Source organism: Danio aesculapii, chromosome 19 (assembly GCF_903798145.1).
Source record: "Danio aesculapii chromosome 19, fDanAes4.1, whole genome shotgun sequence".
NCBI lineage: Eukaryota > Metazoa > Chordata > Actinopteri > Cypriniformes > Danionidae > Danio > Danio aesculapii.
The window spans coordinates 29443407-29458194 of record NC_079453.1 but is presented as its reverse complement, the minus strand read 5'-3'; the positions used below and the strand labels follow the sequence as shown (position 1 = coordinate 29458194).

At 36.6% G+C, this 14788-nt stretch overlaps 1 protein-coding gene across 2 annotated transcripts in view; it reads right to left on the bottom strand.

Moving 5' to 3' along the window:
* lpcat1 (lysophosphatidylcholine acyltransferase 1) overlaps nt 1-14170 on the bottom strand; it is a 47218-nt gene extending 33048 nt beyond the window's left edge. The window contains exons 1-2 of one of the 2 annotated variants that reach the window (XM_056480338.1): nt 14092-14170; nt 13865-14004 (exon numbers count right to left, since the gene is read on the bottom strand). In XM_056480338.1, coding sequence (XP_056336313.1) covers nt 13865-13984 — 120 coding nt within the window. In that variant the 5' untranslated portion in view covers nt 13985-14004; nt 14092-14170. Of the gene's footprint in view, nt 1-13864 lie in introns of both variants that reach the window. The other variant, XM_056480337.1, reaches the window with a different exon arrangement.
* Between the last annotated feature and the right edge of the window lie 618 nt (nt 14171-14788).

The following is a 14788-nucleotide window of genomic DNA, read 5'->3' as shown; positions in this document are numbered from 1 at the left end:
ATGACCGATTTTTTTAAATAATTAAAAAGAACTATGCATGTTATTTTCTTGTATATATAAATACAGTGGGAGAAATAAGTATTCAACAAGTCACCATTTTTCTCAGAATACATCATTCTAAAGGTGCTGTTGACTTGAAATTTTCACCAGATGTTGGTAACAACCAAAGAAATCCATATATGAAAAGAAATCTAATTACTTCACAGATGAAGTAATGTGTAATAAAATGAAATGACACAGGAAAAAAATATTGAATACATGAAGAAAAGGAGGTGTAGAAAGACAGCGAAAGCCCAGACAGCAGCTGAAATCTCTCAGAAGTTATTCAGAATCCCTCTGTCCTTCATCACAGTAAATTAATATCAGCTGCTTCAGTCCAACATCTAAATTACTAGGAGGATGAAGACGAAACCAGGGTGGACATTTCAGCAAGACAATGATCCAAAACACAGTCAAAGAAACTCTTAAATGGTTTTAGTAAAAGAAAATCAAGCTGTAGAATGGCCCAGCCAATCACCTGGACTTGAATCCAATGGAAAATACAAAATAAAGATCAATTTGAACAGAATCATGACAATTTTTACACACACATAAAAAAAATAATAATAATAAATAAAAAAAAATCAGAAAAAAACACTTTCATTGTAATTTCTGAGAACCCTCAGATGCTTTATGAAAAATATATTTTGTATATGTTCATAAACTCATATTATACATAACCAGGTAGAATAATTGATTCTGATTGGTTGATCAACATTCTAAGACATGCAAATAAATAACACAAACACAAATAAAAATAAATAAACTCTATGTCTGTCTATGAAAATATGGTTGGTTGGTTGGTAGGTTGGTAGACAGACAGACAGACAGACAGACAGACAGAAAGTTGCTCACCCACCTACAAACACAGAAGAAATACTTGCATATAGAAAAGTTGTGTCAGCACTGAATGTACCATTATCGCTAAAATCATTTTTGCAATATTATAATTACTTTATGTAAATTTTATTATACTGCAAGTGAAGATTACTTCTTTTATATAGTAACATAAAAATAAGTGATGTTTAACAGAGTAAGGACATTTTTCACAATATTGCCTATAACATTTTCTTTTCCTGGAGAAAGTATTTTGTTTTCATTTTGCATAAATTATTATTATTATTATTATTATTATTATTATTATTATTATTATTATTATTGAAATAATAAAAATGCTAAGGTCAATATTACTAGTAGGAGTGTGTACCTACACTGGTCTCACGGTTTGAAACGATTATCATTTCATCGATTCAGTTCAATTCGATGTCTCTGTGCATCACGGTGCATTTTCGATGCTTTCCATCCACAATTATATATTTGTTCTTCACAATACAAAAATTCTTGAATTAAAATGTTATATTTATACAGTATATTAGTTGTAATACAATTTTTTCCTTTAATACAAGCAGGCAGGTTTATGAACTGTAGCTTTAATTTTTCCTGCTAATAGAAAACACTCTTTTTGAATTCATCAAACAAAACTCAGTACAATCACAGAAGACAAAATGAGCATTTATAGCAAATAAACTAATGCAAATATATTAATCTGCTTGCTTTTTGAGCACTATCGGGCGTTTTCGTACATTCTTATGATTAGTCATTGTTACACGCTCAACAGAAAGGGCTGCGATTGGCTTTTTTTTATTGGCTCTAAAATGTCAGCGTTGTTCACCGATGAGACACTGAAAATGCGAGGTAACAGTCTAAATGCGCAGATATCACAGATTATTTGTGTTAGACGCCATGAAGAAAGTTTGCTCTACAGTCGTGTCAGGATCCACGAGTATCGATTTTTAATTTTAATTACTCACCTTTGCCTCGTTTGAATAGTATTCTACATTGACATAGCGCTTATGAGATAAATGACGTAAGTACACAACCGTTGATTAACTATTAATGAACCGATACAGTATTGTCCACCTCTACGTCGAAGAAACAATTAAACTGACACCCCATTAGTTAGCCCCTATTAGATTTTTTCCCCCTTGATTGGCTATAGAACAAACCCCTGTTATCAAAAGACTTGCCTAAATAAATCACACTTGTCTATTGCACTTTTGAATACTCGTATCTTGCAAAACAACCATTTAAATATTATGTACTGCCATCATGGAAAAAACTAATTAGTTATTAAACCTATTATGTTTAAATGTGTTGAAAAGTATCTTCTCTCTGTTAAACAGCACTTTTAAAAAACCCAAAAAGGAGGGCTAAAAAGTTCAACTGTTTATATTTGTCACTTAAAACAAGAACAGAGATGTGGATTAAAAGATAAACATGCAAACTCAATAAGACCACTAACTCTTGGTGCAAATGCTACAAAGCTTCAGCTAACCCCTAGATCTGTGAACACATTATACATTATTAATCAGTCGGGCAAGTCAGCAATCCGCATAATTTCTAAAGATCCAATCTTGTTGAACCTTGCAGCTAAAACAATACGAGGGTGAAACTTCGTTGATTGCAGCTAAAAGCTAATGGAGATTTGCGGTTAGAGTGTCACAAGAACCAATGACAAAGCAGAAACTGGGAATGAGCTCACATTAAGAGTCGGAAGGGTTAATGAATATTTAATCTGCCTCAGAGTATGTGCTTCCAATTTCCACGAAAAATCGACTGTGACTCATTACACCAGTTTGTTGGCCACCGTTCCATTTGTACAGCCTCTGTGTCGCACGCTCACAAATAACTAATCTGACCGGATTGACACAAGTCGTGTTACATTTACTGGCTGTTAGCAATAACACATCTGGTTAAGGTTGCAGTGGAGAGATCAGAGAGTCTCTCTGAAAGCGGTGATTAAATGTGGATAGGCTCGCAAGACGGCTCCATTAGGAGGAGATGAACTGTGGGTGGGGATGTGTGGCCTGTTTAGTGTTTATTTATTTATCTGGAGCTGCTGTCAACACCTGCGGTCTGCCCTGACAGAAAGATTAAACTGATCTAGAGGCTGAAGCGATGGCTCTCTTGGGAAAGGGAGGGAACGGGAGAAAAGGAGGGGTAGCGCTAGTGTAAAATGTGTTATGAGCAAAAAAAAAAAAATACATACAAAAGCACTTATTCCCTATTAGATTTATTTTTTTTAACTCAAGATTTCAGAATCTTAAATGTTGATGATTAAAGCATTTGCTGAGATCAACAATTATAACCTTTCCTCGACCTACCCCACACTAGCCCACTGTAAAATGTCCCAGAAGTGAGAGACACAGCCTATGAGGTCCTGCTATCCCCCCATCACTCCCCCCCCTCTAGTCTCCATCTGCCTCATCCTGAGGGAGGATGGAGGGACGGGGTGGGGGATGTGATGGTTAAGAAGCCCATCTTCAATCTAACCTGCAGCCGAGGCTTTTAGCAGCACTGTAAAAGAGCAGCATGATGCTGCTTGTGTCTTTGAATGGGGTTAAGAGCTACTTAGCGTCACATTGAACATCACGCAAGAGCCTGACCTCAAGTGTGGAAAGGTGTTCGGAGTGGCTTTTTAAGGGTGCACTCACACTATGCTATCCGAACCGTGCTCAGGCGCGTTTCCCGGTTTGAGTGCTCCGAAACGGGCCCAGACGCAGTTCAGATGACAGGCCTTGGCCCGGTAAGAAAAGCTGTGCCAGAGCGTGGTTTGGTTGTGAGCTTTAGTATGGTACGCTTGTAGCGTGTGTGCAAAGTGCGCCTGAGCCCCTAACTGAAGATGTGACATCACTTTTAAGGGATTTTAATGTTTCATATGGATTTATTAATCATTCTTCAATGAACGTAAACTGTCATAGTTTATTAAAGATGCAAACCTCTTGCTGCATGTCAGCTGCACCTTCAGCAAACCTCCTAATTCATGCAGCACGAGGCTTTTTGTGATAATTTATGAGTGTCAAAAGTAAAATATTTGACTGCATGCCAAATGCCCTAAAAGAGAGTACCCTTAAATGGTACCCAAACGTTGCTGGTAATTTACTCACCTTAGGCTGTCTAAGATGTAGGTGACTTAATTCTTTAATAGAGCATTAAAGATTGTTTGCTGAATCCATGGTACTTGATATATAAAATCCAATTTAACACCTACTGGCAATCAAACAACATACAGAAAATACTGCATTAATAGCCACCATGACTCATACATTAAAACTGAACATTAATTACAACATTGTTCCCTTTAAATAACCCTCAAATTAAGCCATCAACTTGAGTTTTATGAATCAAAGATCATGGTATCTGCAAAACTATTATTCAACGTTCTACAGAAGTAAAAAAAATTCTCCTACATTTTGGATGGCCTGAGGATAAGTTTTTGAATGAACTTTTCCTTTAATGACTTGATATAATCAATTAACTCAGTTGTTTACTGTTAGCAAATATCCTAATACTGCTCACGTCGCTGGAAGAACCAGATCTGAAATAGACCAAATAAACACACCTTGCCTTATTGTATTGTAGGACAGTCTGTGTAATACACAATTGTATGACTTTCTTCACAGAAGTAAATATACTGATATACAGAGAAATAGCATTGCAACTTGTTTTACCATCACATTGGAAAACAGGGATAAACCTTTCCATTGATTTCAGTGAAGAATGTTCAAATTGTGTAAAAGAACAATATGACAAACATTTTCCAACAATATAAAATGTATTTACTGACATTTACTGAACTAAAGAACTGACTTTGAAAATGTTCCCTGATTTTAAACAATGGCTGTGTCTAAAAACTCAGGCAGCTGACTGTCAGGAAGTAAATCTGGAGGCAGTGTTTGTGCATAAAGACACAACACAAAACTGATTTCAGACATAATAAATTTAATAATTTACAACAAAATAGACAGAGCTTTGATCATACAGGCAAGATTTGAATACTATTATACTAACTTCTTGTTAGAAATGCCGTTACATGTGGAAAATGTTAGGTCAAAAACATACATTTACACATAAAATGACACCCAAGTGGTGTATTGTGACACAATGTATTTTTTTAGCTCAACTGTCAGAAACGTACAGGATTTTGGCATATCAAAGTACACCTCTATGCTGCCTTCAAAATTTGAAAGGTAGAGGCCAGGACCGGATGTGAATCAGAATTTGGATTCGGATGTGCATTCCTGCCTTGGAATGTTGCCTTTGAGACTTTGCATATAGAATACTTATGCTCAATGCTCAAACCTGATTATCCACATTCAAGTCAACAAGCATGCCAGATTACGAGCAACATACACTATGTGTAACATACACCACAAAGATCGGATAAGGTTGTGGCTGGAAGTTAACGAGAATTTTTTTATATTATTCATTAAATTTCCCATTTATTAGATTTAATAAAGTCTACACCTACCCCAACCCCTACTGTCACAGTACTGTAAAAACAATAGTTGTACCAAGTATTATTTATGCTATCTATTAAATTACCCACAAATTGTATTTTTTAATGCCTACCCCTACCCCAACCGTCATAGTTGCGTAAAAACAGTAGCTGTACAGAGTATTATTTATGCTATCTATTAAATTACCCAATAAATTGTCATTTTTAACGCCTACCCCCACCGTCACAGTAGCGTAAAAACAGTAGCTGTACTGAGTATTATTTATGCTATCTATTAAATTACCTAATAAATTGTATTTTTTAATGCCTACCCCCACCCCAACCCTAAACCCAACCGTTACACTACTGTAAACATATTAATTATTGTTATACAGTGTCATTAAAAAATGCAGCTATATTGATGTGCATATCGCACTTCCGGCCAGGCGCGTATCCGATCTGGACCTTACCCAAACAATCGGAATGTTGAAGTCCACCGCTTGACCGCATCCCAGAGAACACAGTCCTGTGAACTTTGGTTCCCACCACAGTTGTTCCCATGGCTTTAATTATTGCGGTTGCCTAATTTAAAATTATTTATGATGTTTTCTTACAGTGACATCCATAAAAAAAGATGCTGGCTAGTTGATGTGCATTAACGTTACATATACTTTTTTTTTTTAAAGCAGCAATCTCATGCTAACTATAACGACAGGAAAAAACCATATTGCTGCTTCAGAAAATTTCAGACATATGGACGCATATTGGAGCATATTGGCAAGTGGAGCAAAGCCACAGCACACACAACAACAACTTGATCCTCCGGAGTTATATGAATTTGATAAAAGGCTCGCAACATTATCACCCTAGAAAGCATGTTTTTTTATTCGGGTATGTAACTGATTTGCTGATATGCTACGACAGCTCTTTTAAATACGAGATCAATGTGGCAAATTTTCACTATCTCGCCGGTACAGTGAAGGCAGACATTGTTGTCGCCAGACCAAACCTAGACTCGCTCGCCGCCTTCGGTGTGAACGCGCAGTAATAATGATCCTTATTTGATATTACTGGTGATTGATGCCTCTATGTTAATCTTTGCCAATTTACAACATAATTCATAATTTTCTCCCAAAATACATAAATGTCAATCTGTTTAACTGGGAGAGAAAGAGAGTAAACAGTCTAGTTACAAACAGTATGTATTTTATGTGAATAAAGCACTAATCGTATAATCTCCATACAATCTAAAAAAATTGAGTTCCACACAATACAATCATGGTGTTGTGACACAAATCGATTAAGTTAACTTAACAAGCTTAAGTTAATTAAAAACAAAACAATTAGGTTATCCCAAAATAATAAAAAAAAAGTGTTGTTTCAGCTCATTTTGAATAAGTCGTTTGAACAGGAAGCAAAACCATTTTAGTATAGTGTGTATATTACAAACCATAAATATCATGTGTTGCTAGTATTTCTATGCATGTCTGAAAATAAATGTTATTTGTTCGAAAACACTGACAGTGATTTGATAAACAACGCATGCCTCTTTCTATGTCTGCAAGTGAGCTATTGTGGAAAATCAGATTTAAATTTGGCAGTTGATGACGTAGGTTCTGACCTTTCTAAATCACACTATAGTGATCAGACACTCCATAAAAGGGTTAACCCTGCTTTGTAAGAAACTAGATCAAAAAGTGCAGAAAGAAGACATCAGGAAACTATTGCTTCAGTCTTTTCCATCTAAAAGTTGCACTCATTTCAACGCCATCTCAATAAAGCATGTTTACAAGGCAAATGACTCTTGCTAGTGAGCATCAAATGAGGACAGTTCTCACTAGGGCTGAATGATATTGGAAAAATCTGATATTGTGATATTTTATTTTTCTGTGATAAATATTGCGATATGAAGACAGTTTGAATAGCACTATTTGACGGTTTTCTGGGGAGTCTAACAGTATTCAGGTACAGAAATTGGATAATCATAATGCAAAAAAAATGCTTTTCTTACTTTGTTTCATCTTGTTTCTAGTCCAAATATCAAAAAAATATTGTAAAAATAAAAATAATGTTTAGTTTTCACCGTCAAAAAAATTAATTCACAATTAAGAGGTTTCTTTGCTTGTTTTAAGAAAAGCAGATATTTGGACTACAAACGAGACAAAAATTCAAAAGCCCCCTTTCCACTGCACACGACATTCAATTCAGTTCAATTCACCTTTATTTGTATAGCGCTTATACAATGTAGATTGTGTCAAAGCAGCTTCACATAAAAGGTCACAGTAAATAGGAACAGTGTGGTTCAATTTGTAGTGTTTAAGTTCAGTTCAGTTCAGTTTAGCTCAGTTCAGTGTGGTTTAATAATCACTACTGAGAGTCCAAACATTGAAGAGCAAATCCAACGATGCCAGCTCTGTAGATCCTGAACCATGCAAGCCAGTGGCGACAGCGGAGAGGGAAAAAAAAAACTTCACTAATGGCGGAAGTGAAGAAAAAAAACCTGGCAAAGAAACCAGGCTCAGTTGGGCACAATCATTTAATTTCTCCGCTGGCCAAACGTCTTGTGCAGAGCTGCAGTCTCAGTGGCGGACACTACTGTCGGAATACGCCCCCTTGTGGTACTCGAACATAATTTTCAGTTTTGTCGTGCACCATGAAAGAGAAGCTGATCTTGTGGTGTCCGAAATAAAGTGCAAAAGAGCCTTTAATCTCTGTGCCATGGTTGAATAAATTAATGAATAATATAAACTCAGACCGCTAAACCTTTTGGAGGGAATACGGAGACAGCATTAAAATATAATATTTTTATTACTCATTTATGAATAGAAATGTTTTTTTAGACTTTTTTTTAATAAAAAAAAAATAACAAAAACTCTTATTTCTCATGTCGCGAGCACGGACCTGCTTGGACAACACTGGAATACATCACATCCGGTCGGCCGGTCGCATACGGTCTAGACGCAGGAGTTCAAATATTTCAACGGATCCGCAGCTCAAATGGGATAAGAATTTTCCACGTACAGAACTCCACGCAGCTCCCAGACTACTCTCCATTGGAAATGAATGACTTCTGTCGCTTGTGGAAAGTGGAAAGGCGGCTTAGGTAAGAAATATTTTTTGGATAAATCCTAAATTCCATATAAATACAGTGATTAAATACAATTTTGTGGCTCCTGGTTAACTATAATTCAGACTGGACATATATATCTTTGCTATGTGACTATTGTGAATGCGCACATTGCAATATCAATGCTGAAATGATACATCGTGCAGCCCTAGTTCTCACTAAGATCCCTTCACAGCCTCAACCCTGCAGTGCATGTCTTCACTCCACATTCCCTTCGGACCACCATCAGTCATGATCGCCAACAACACAAGGTTTACACTCTGTGATGCGACTACACTCGTTACAGCTCATCATCTGGAGAGCAGATACAGTACAAAGAATGTGAGGAATTCTGCTCATCCTGACCAAAGTTGCACAAAGATCTGTTATGTAACAGTAAAAAGCACAACAGAGACTCTTGTCATGACACGTACATGAGGCAATGCCATCAAGACCAGCAAAACCTGAGTGAGCAAAAGTGTTTTTTCCATGATGGAGTCTTCATGCAAATGTTTGGCTCAATGGTAGGAACTCACAAGCCAACTCATGAGTTCTTCATTAGTTTCCTCAGCCTGTCATTTGACTGTTAATAAAGCTAATGGTATTTCGATGCCCAGGGCTAATGAGAATGAAAGTCTGAAGACATTTCCTCTCATTAACAAGAGCTGGCTACGGAAAGTAGCACCTACATCTTAAGGGAGTGTTCACACTTGGCAGCTCTGGCTTGATTCAAACCGTTCTGGCTTGATGTGAGTGGTGTGACTTCTCTGTCAGTGCATGTCATATCGATAAGTGTGAGCTCTGCCACTTGAACTTTTGTAAAACAAGCAGACAACATACACAAAATCCCTGATCTCAGTCTTCTTCCAAACAAACTCTGGTATGATACAGCACGGATCAAAGACATCTCAAAAAGGACATGATGCCAGAAGATCTGCCTATGAAAAGGACATAAATCTGTTTTATTTTCTCACCACGGTTTAAAATGTGTATTTCGGTTTAATACAGGCATTAGATAAAGGAAATGAAGGATTATTTTATTGCTGATTTTTATGAGCGCTCAAGATTGATTAAAAATATAAACAATCAAATGCGCACATATACAATGTGTGTGTTCAGTCCAGCACACAGCATTGCTTTGGGTCTTCTGCAAGTCTGTAAATACTAGATGAGCCAGGACTAAATGTACAATTATGCACTTTTACACTGCAAGATATGGCATGGCTCACTTTTGAGGGCATTTTCATTGTGTACTGTACATGGTATGTGGTATTTGTTTTAGTACCACCTCAAGTGAACTTCTAAGCAAGTTGCATCATTAACAAAATGTGATACACGCAGCTGATCACAGATTAGTCCAGGAATATAGAATATAATCGTTTCCAGTGGCACTACCATCATTAATAGGTTTGTAACATGAAACACAAAACCTGCTAGGCTGCTATATTTAAATAGTCAGCAGTATTGTTGATTTGCATGACTTAATTGTTTTTACACCTAGGGCTGGGCGATAAAAATCAGTATCTGTAATTATTGACCATACAACATCGTCAATAACGATAAAAAAAGTTTGGTATGAAAGCTATAGTTTTATTAAAAAGTGGCTGCTAAGCGTGCGCCTTGGAAGCAATGTCATTAAGCTTATGGTGTAAGTTGTCATTTCCAATGGAGGTGTGCGACTTGCATGACATGAACATGGAAAATGAGCGCACGTCACGTCATGTGTGCGCCGTTTGCAGGTACACCTAGTTGACAAACATCTAAACTTTTCAGAATTCCATGAGCGAACCGTGATTCACGCAAGCAGAATAAACCGATCTGCTTCACGCTTTGCATGAAACATATGCATTTCAGTAATAACGGCTGACTAATTACCTCAGACAAACATGGCGCATCCGAACACTACATCGCTTTTTACTCGTGTCGTACCTTCAGCAATGGTTTGTCCATTTGCCATCCTCTGAGAAAACGGTTGATGGTCACCTAAATACAAGAGACGCCAGGGGAGTGCAATTCAGGTCAGAATAACAACACACACGAAAACGAGTGCTGTATAGCAGCAGTGAGGAGATTGTAAATAAAAAGAATGCAAGGATGTTGTCAGAGTAGCTTTTTAGTTTCTTTTCGTGGGCATCCCATCCACTAGCGCCCCATCTAAAAGATTTTTTATCATAGAGGGTAATATAGTCATTCAACTTCACAATTTATAATGTTTCATATGTATTTGAATAATGATGGTTTGTTCCTTCGCTTGAAAGCTCAGATTTGATTATCATAATTAGTTTTGTTTACAGAGTTCGAGGTTTACTGTATCATTATTATTGACACCTTAGAGTTTGCTTTGGTTGTTCAGCATTTACACTTTACCATTATCAAGTTTAAGAGTCTCTTTAACACTTAAGTTTATTTTATTATAAAGAGACGGGATATTTTGTTTAAATATTTTGTTTTTGACTGTTAAAACTACTTGAATTAGTAATGTTGATAAATTAAAATAAAGTGGTTACATAATAAAATATCCTAATATTTTTATATGGATTGTTAAAAAAAATTCTATAATTATCGATACCGAATGATATTAAACATCATATAATGATTTTTTTTTTTCCAAAATCGCCCAGCCCTATTTTACACCTCAAAAAAAAAAAAAAAAAAAAAACCTGAATATTAATAGTTTTTAGCCAGGGCAACTACAGTGAGAATCCAATCCACTTTAAGCAATAGGAAAAACTGCATAGGAAATACAGACTATACCAATCAAAACCAAACCAAACCAAAGCAAGCCAAGTTGAGCCGAACCGAACTGTACCATACTGTGCAGTGGAAATGGCTATTGGCTTTTTTGATCCAGACCAAAAGAACCAAACACAAGATTTGGCAAATACTGATAGGGCAAATACACTCATGTGTGATAAATACAGCATTTTCATAGTATTTAGACCATAGCCTGTAGGCATGAGTGCATTAAGAAAAACTTGTGTAATAGCACAAAAGTCCATTTATCATTGAGTGTGAGGCATATGGAAATCAGGTGAATCATCAAAGCTTATCTTAGTATTCTTCAAACTGCTGTTGTGTAAGAATGTTAAATTTAGAAAACAGCAGTAGGCTAATGGAACCAAAAAGAGAACAGACACTTGACCATTTCCTGGCAAACAACTATCGGACCTTGTCCGATTTACGGAATGTGACCATATGGTCCTCTCGATGGGTCTCTTTACCTGCTGAAATGTGAGGATAAGTGGATCTATTATCAGATCAGTGGCTCTGGTGGATTTCCTGCATGAGAGCAAATAATGTCTTCGCTTTCCATTTGCCACAAACAACAGGAAAGGCAGCGATTATCAAGATGACAGTTAAACAAGGAGAGCAGGGCATTTCTAGCATGAGGGATATCTGAGGGTGAAGAACTGCATTCAAGCAGAAAAAACTTAAACAACTTTGGTGTTTACACCATATTAAATAAAACCTGAAAGCTTTTTATGCATTTTGGCTGTTCATTTATTTGATAATTGCATTTTGTAGGGGGTGGGGGCTAAAAAAGCAAATGCTTGAAAGCTGTTTTTAAACTGTCGTGCTTGAAAACACAACCATTTTTCATATAAACTACAAAAATATGATTTGTAATGTGATGAGCATGCATATTACATATTGAGTCTAACTTTACTGTGCGCAAGAATACTTTCAACACCAGAACAACAATGGTGGACTACAGGACCATATGGACCTATGGGGTCATTTAAAAGAAGAAAAATAGGGGAGAAAAAATAAACAAAAACAGGAAATTTATCTGGTGCACACAGATGAAGAAATTAAGCGAACAAACTGTATTTCTGCCCCTACATTAAACTATAAAGGGAAATGCAGCACATATCTTGTTACACCAGATTCTGTTTTTGTTTTCATGTATTGGTCCAAGTGTGAATCCACCATAAGATGACTTTCAAATAACATATACATACATTGATGCACGCATACACAGATTTTATGAATTTAAATATATGACATTTCTAGATGAAGTACTAGGAAAGTAAAATGAAGGCTGAACAGAAATCTCCTTAAAATAAACATGCCCATAATTTCAGATCCGATGGGCGAAGCGGTGATTCAGTGGTTAGCAATGTCACCTCACAGTAAGAAGTTCGCTGGTTCGAGTGGCATTTCTGTGTGGAGTTTGCATGTTCTCCCTGTGTTCACGTGGATTTCCTCCAGGTGCTCCGGTTTCCTCCATTAACCAAAGATTTGCAGTATAGGTAAATTGAATAAACTAAATTGGCCATAGTGTATGAGTGTGTCTAAGTGTGTATGGGTCTTCCCACTACAGGGTTGCAGCTGGAAGGGCATCCGCTGTGTAAAACATATGCTGGATAAGTTGGCAGTTCATTCTGCTGTGGTGACCCCTGATAAATAAAGGGACTAGGCCGAAGGAAATGAATGAGATATAACAAAGTACAAATCATCCTGAAATTACCTGACATTTGCATTTATTTATTTATTCATTCAGTTAGTTAGTTAGTTAGTGTTTCTTTTCCCCAAGTACCTTTGGACCCAGAGGAAAAGTGCTGGTAAGTATTTTTTTTTATTAAGTGAAATGAAAATATAATTAAAAAGAAAATTGCAGTATGGACATGACAACTTGATACATTAAGTTAAGTCACATAAATGAAAAACTAACAACTATATGATCATTTAGGATGCTTTGTGCAAGTTCATAAAATATTTTCTTTTTTTTTTCTACAGAACTGCATCAGTATTTATGTATTACCTTACACGTTTTTGATTTTAGTAACCTTCGTGTTTTCTTCAAGATTTCTGATCTTGTTGCAGATCTAAAGCTAGTGTTGGACCATATTAGCCTGTGTGCAGCACTGCCAATCAAGACCTGCCTCCACTCAATGTTCTCTGCAATAACAACAGGTTACTCTACTACAAAATACATTTGAACAGAGTTTGAAATAAAACTGAGGAACAGAAAAACCCGTATGTAAGTCTTTTCAAACAAGGGACACTCACATGATTTTCATATCGCTTTGAATTACGCGACACACCCCATGTAGATAAAAACATCACTGGATGCTCTCACAGTCTAAAGATAATAGTCAGCTTTCCCCCAAAAAAGATTTCCCTAAATAAACAACAACAACAACAAAACATGCATGTAGAAGTGATGGAACAATGAAAAAACAAAGGTAACTGCTAATAATAGTAATCTAAATGGACCTGTAGCTTCTACACTAGCTTACTTTAGAAACGTATGCCCGTTGTTGCCAGATGACGCACGGCTGTTGATTGAATATTAGCCAAACATAATTTAACGCAATGTAACGGGAAATAGTCGATTTTTAAGTACGATTACTCTCTCCAAGGAATTATTGTATGGAAAAGAAAAAAATCTCAACGGTGGTTTAATTACAATGTAAAAAGCAGTGAACTGACTTTACCTTGAGTTTCTGAAGAGAAGTAAACCGCAACTCATGTACGAAAGGGTTTCTGAAGTGTGTAGAAACGCCCGAGTCTCCTCCGTCCACCGCCGTGTGTAATTTTCTGTTTGGGAACCTCATGCTGAAGCAGTAATATGTGCCTTTAAAGAGAAATATATATATAAAGTCCAAGTGAAATGCGTCCACAAAGTGTTGCGTTTATATACTACACAACTTCCTGGTCTTACACGCGCTTCTAGTCGATTTTTAAGCCACCGGTGTTCGGCTTCTGTTCATTCACAGCATCATGCGCGTTTTCGTTGTGCGCATGCGTGATAAACGCAAGTCCTGACATCACAGTCGGAGATGTCTTCCCAAAAACTGTTGATACTGAAGATTAGTTGTAAATGAGTAGTTTATTTGGTCTTCTGGCGTGTGTTTTTGCATATATTTAGCCGGTTGTTGACTGCCGGTTCATGAAAAACAAACTGTCAGTGTTTTTCAAAACAATCCCCGCTCAAATTGCCTGGAGAATCATTTACAGTGCACGTGCTTAAACCACTGGGACCTTGTAAGCATGACAACTTTCCACAGACGGCCACAGCTGAGGAGTGTCGAGGATCGTGATCATTCTTCTGTTCAGTGCTAGAGACATTCTTTAAAATAAAAGGGTATTTGAATAGATGTTTGTATGAAGGGCCTTTAACATCTAAGGAATAAAAATAATTCTTAAGTTCTTTAGAGTGAAAAGGGTTATGTGCATTACTAAAATTAGATTCAGACTATATAAATGGTTATTTAAAGAACTATTCGATGAAAGGCTTTTGGGGGGTGGGGGGTGGGGGGTTCTGTGGTATCAATATAAACAAACTTTTGTTTTTCATGACATCTTTAATTGTAAGAAATCACAACTCAAGAGTCTATATGAGCTCATTATCTCAACTT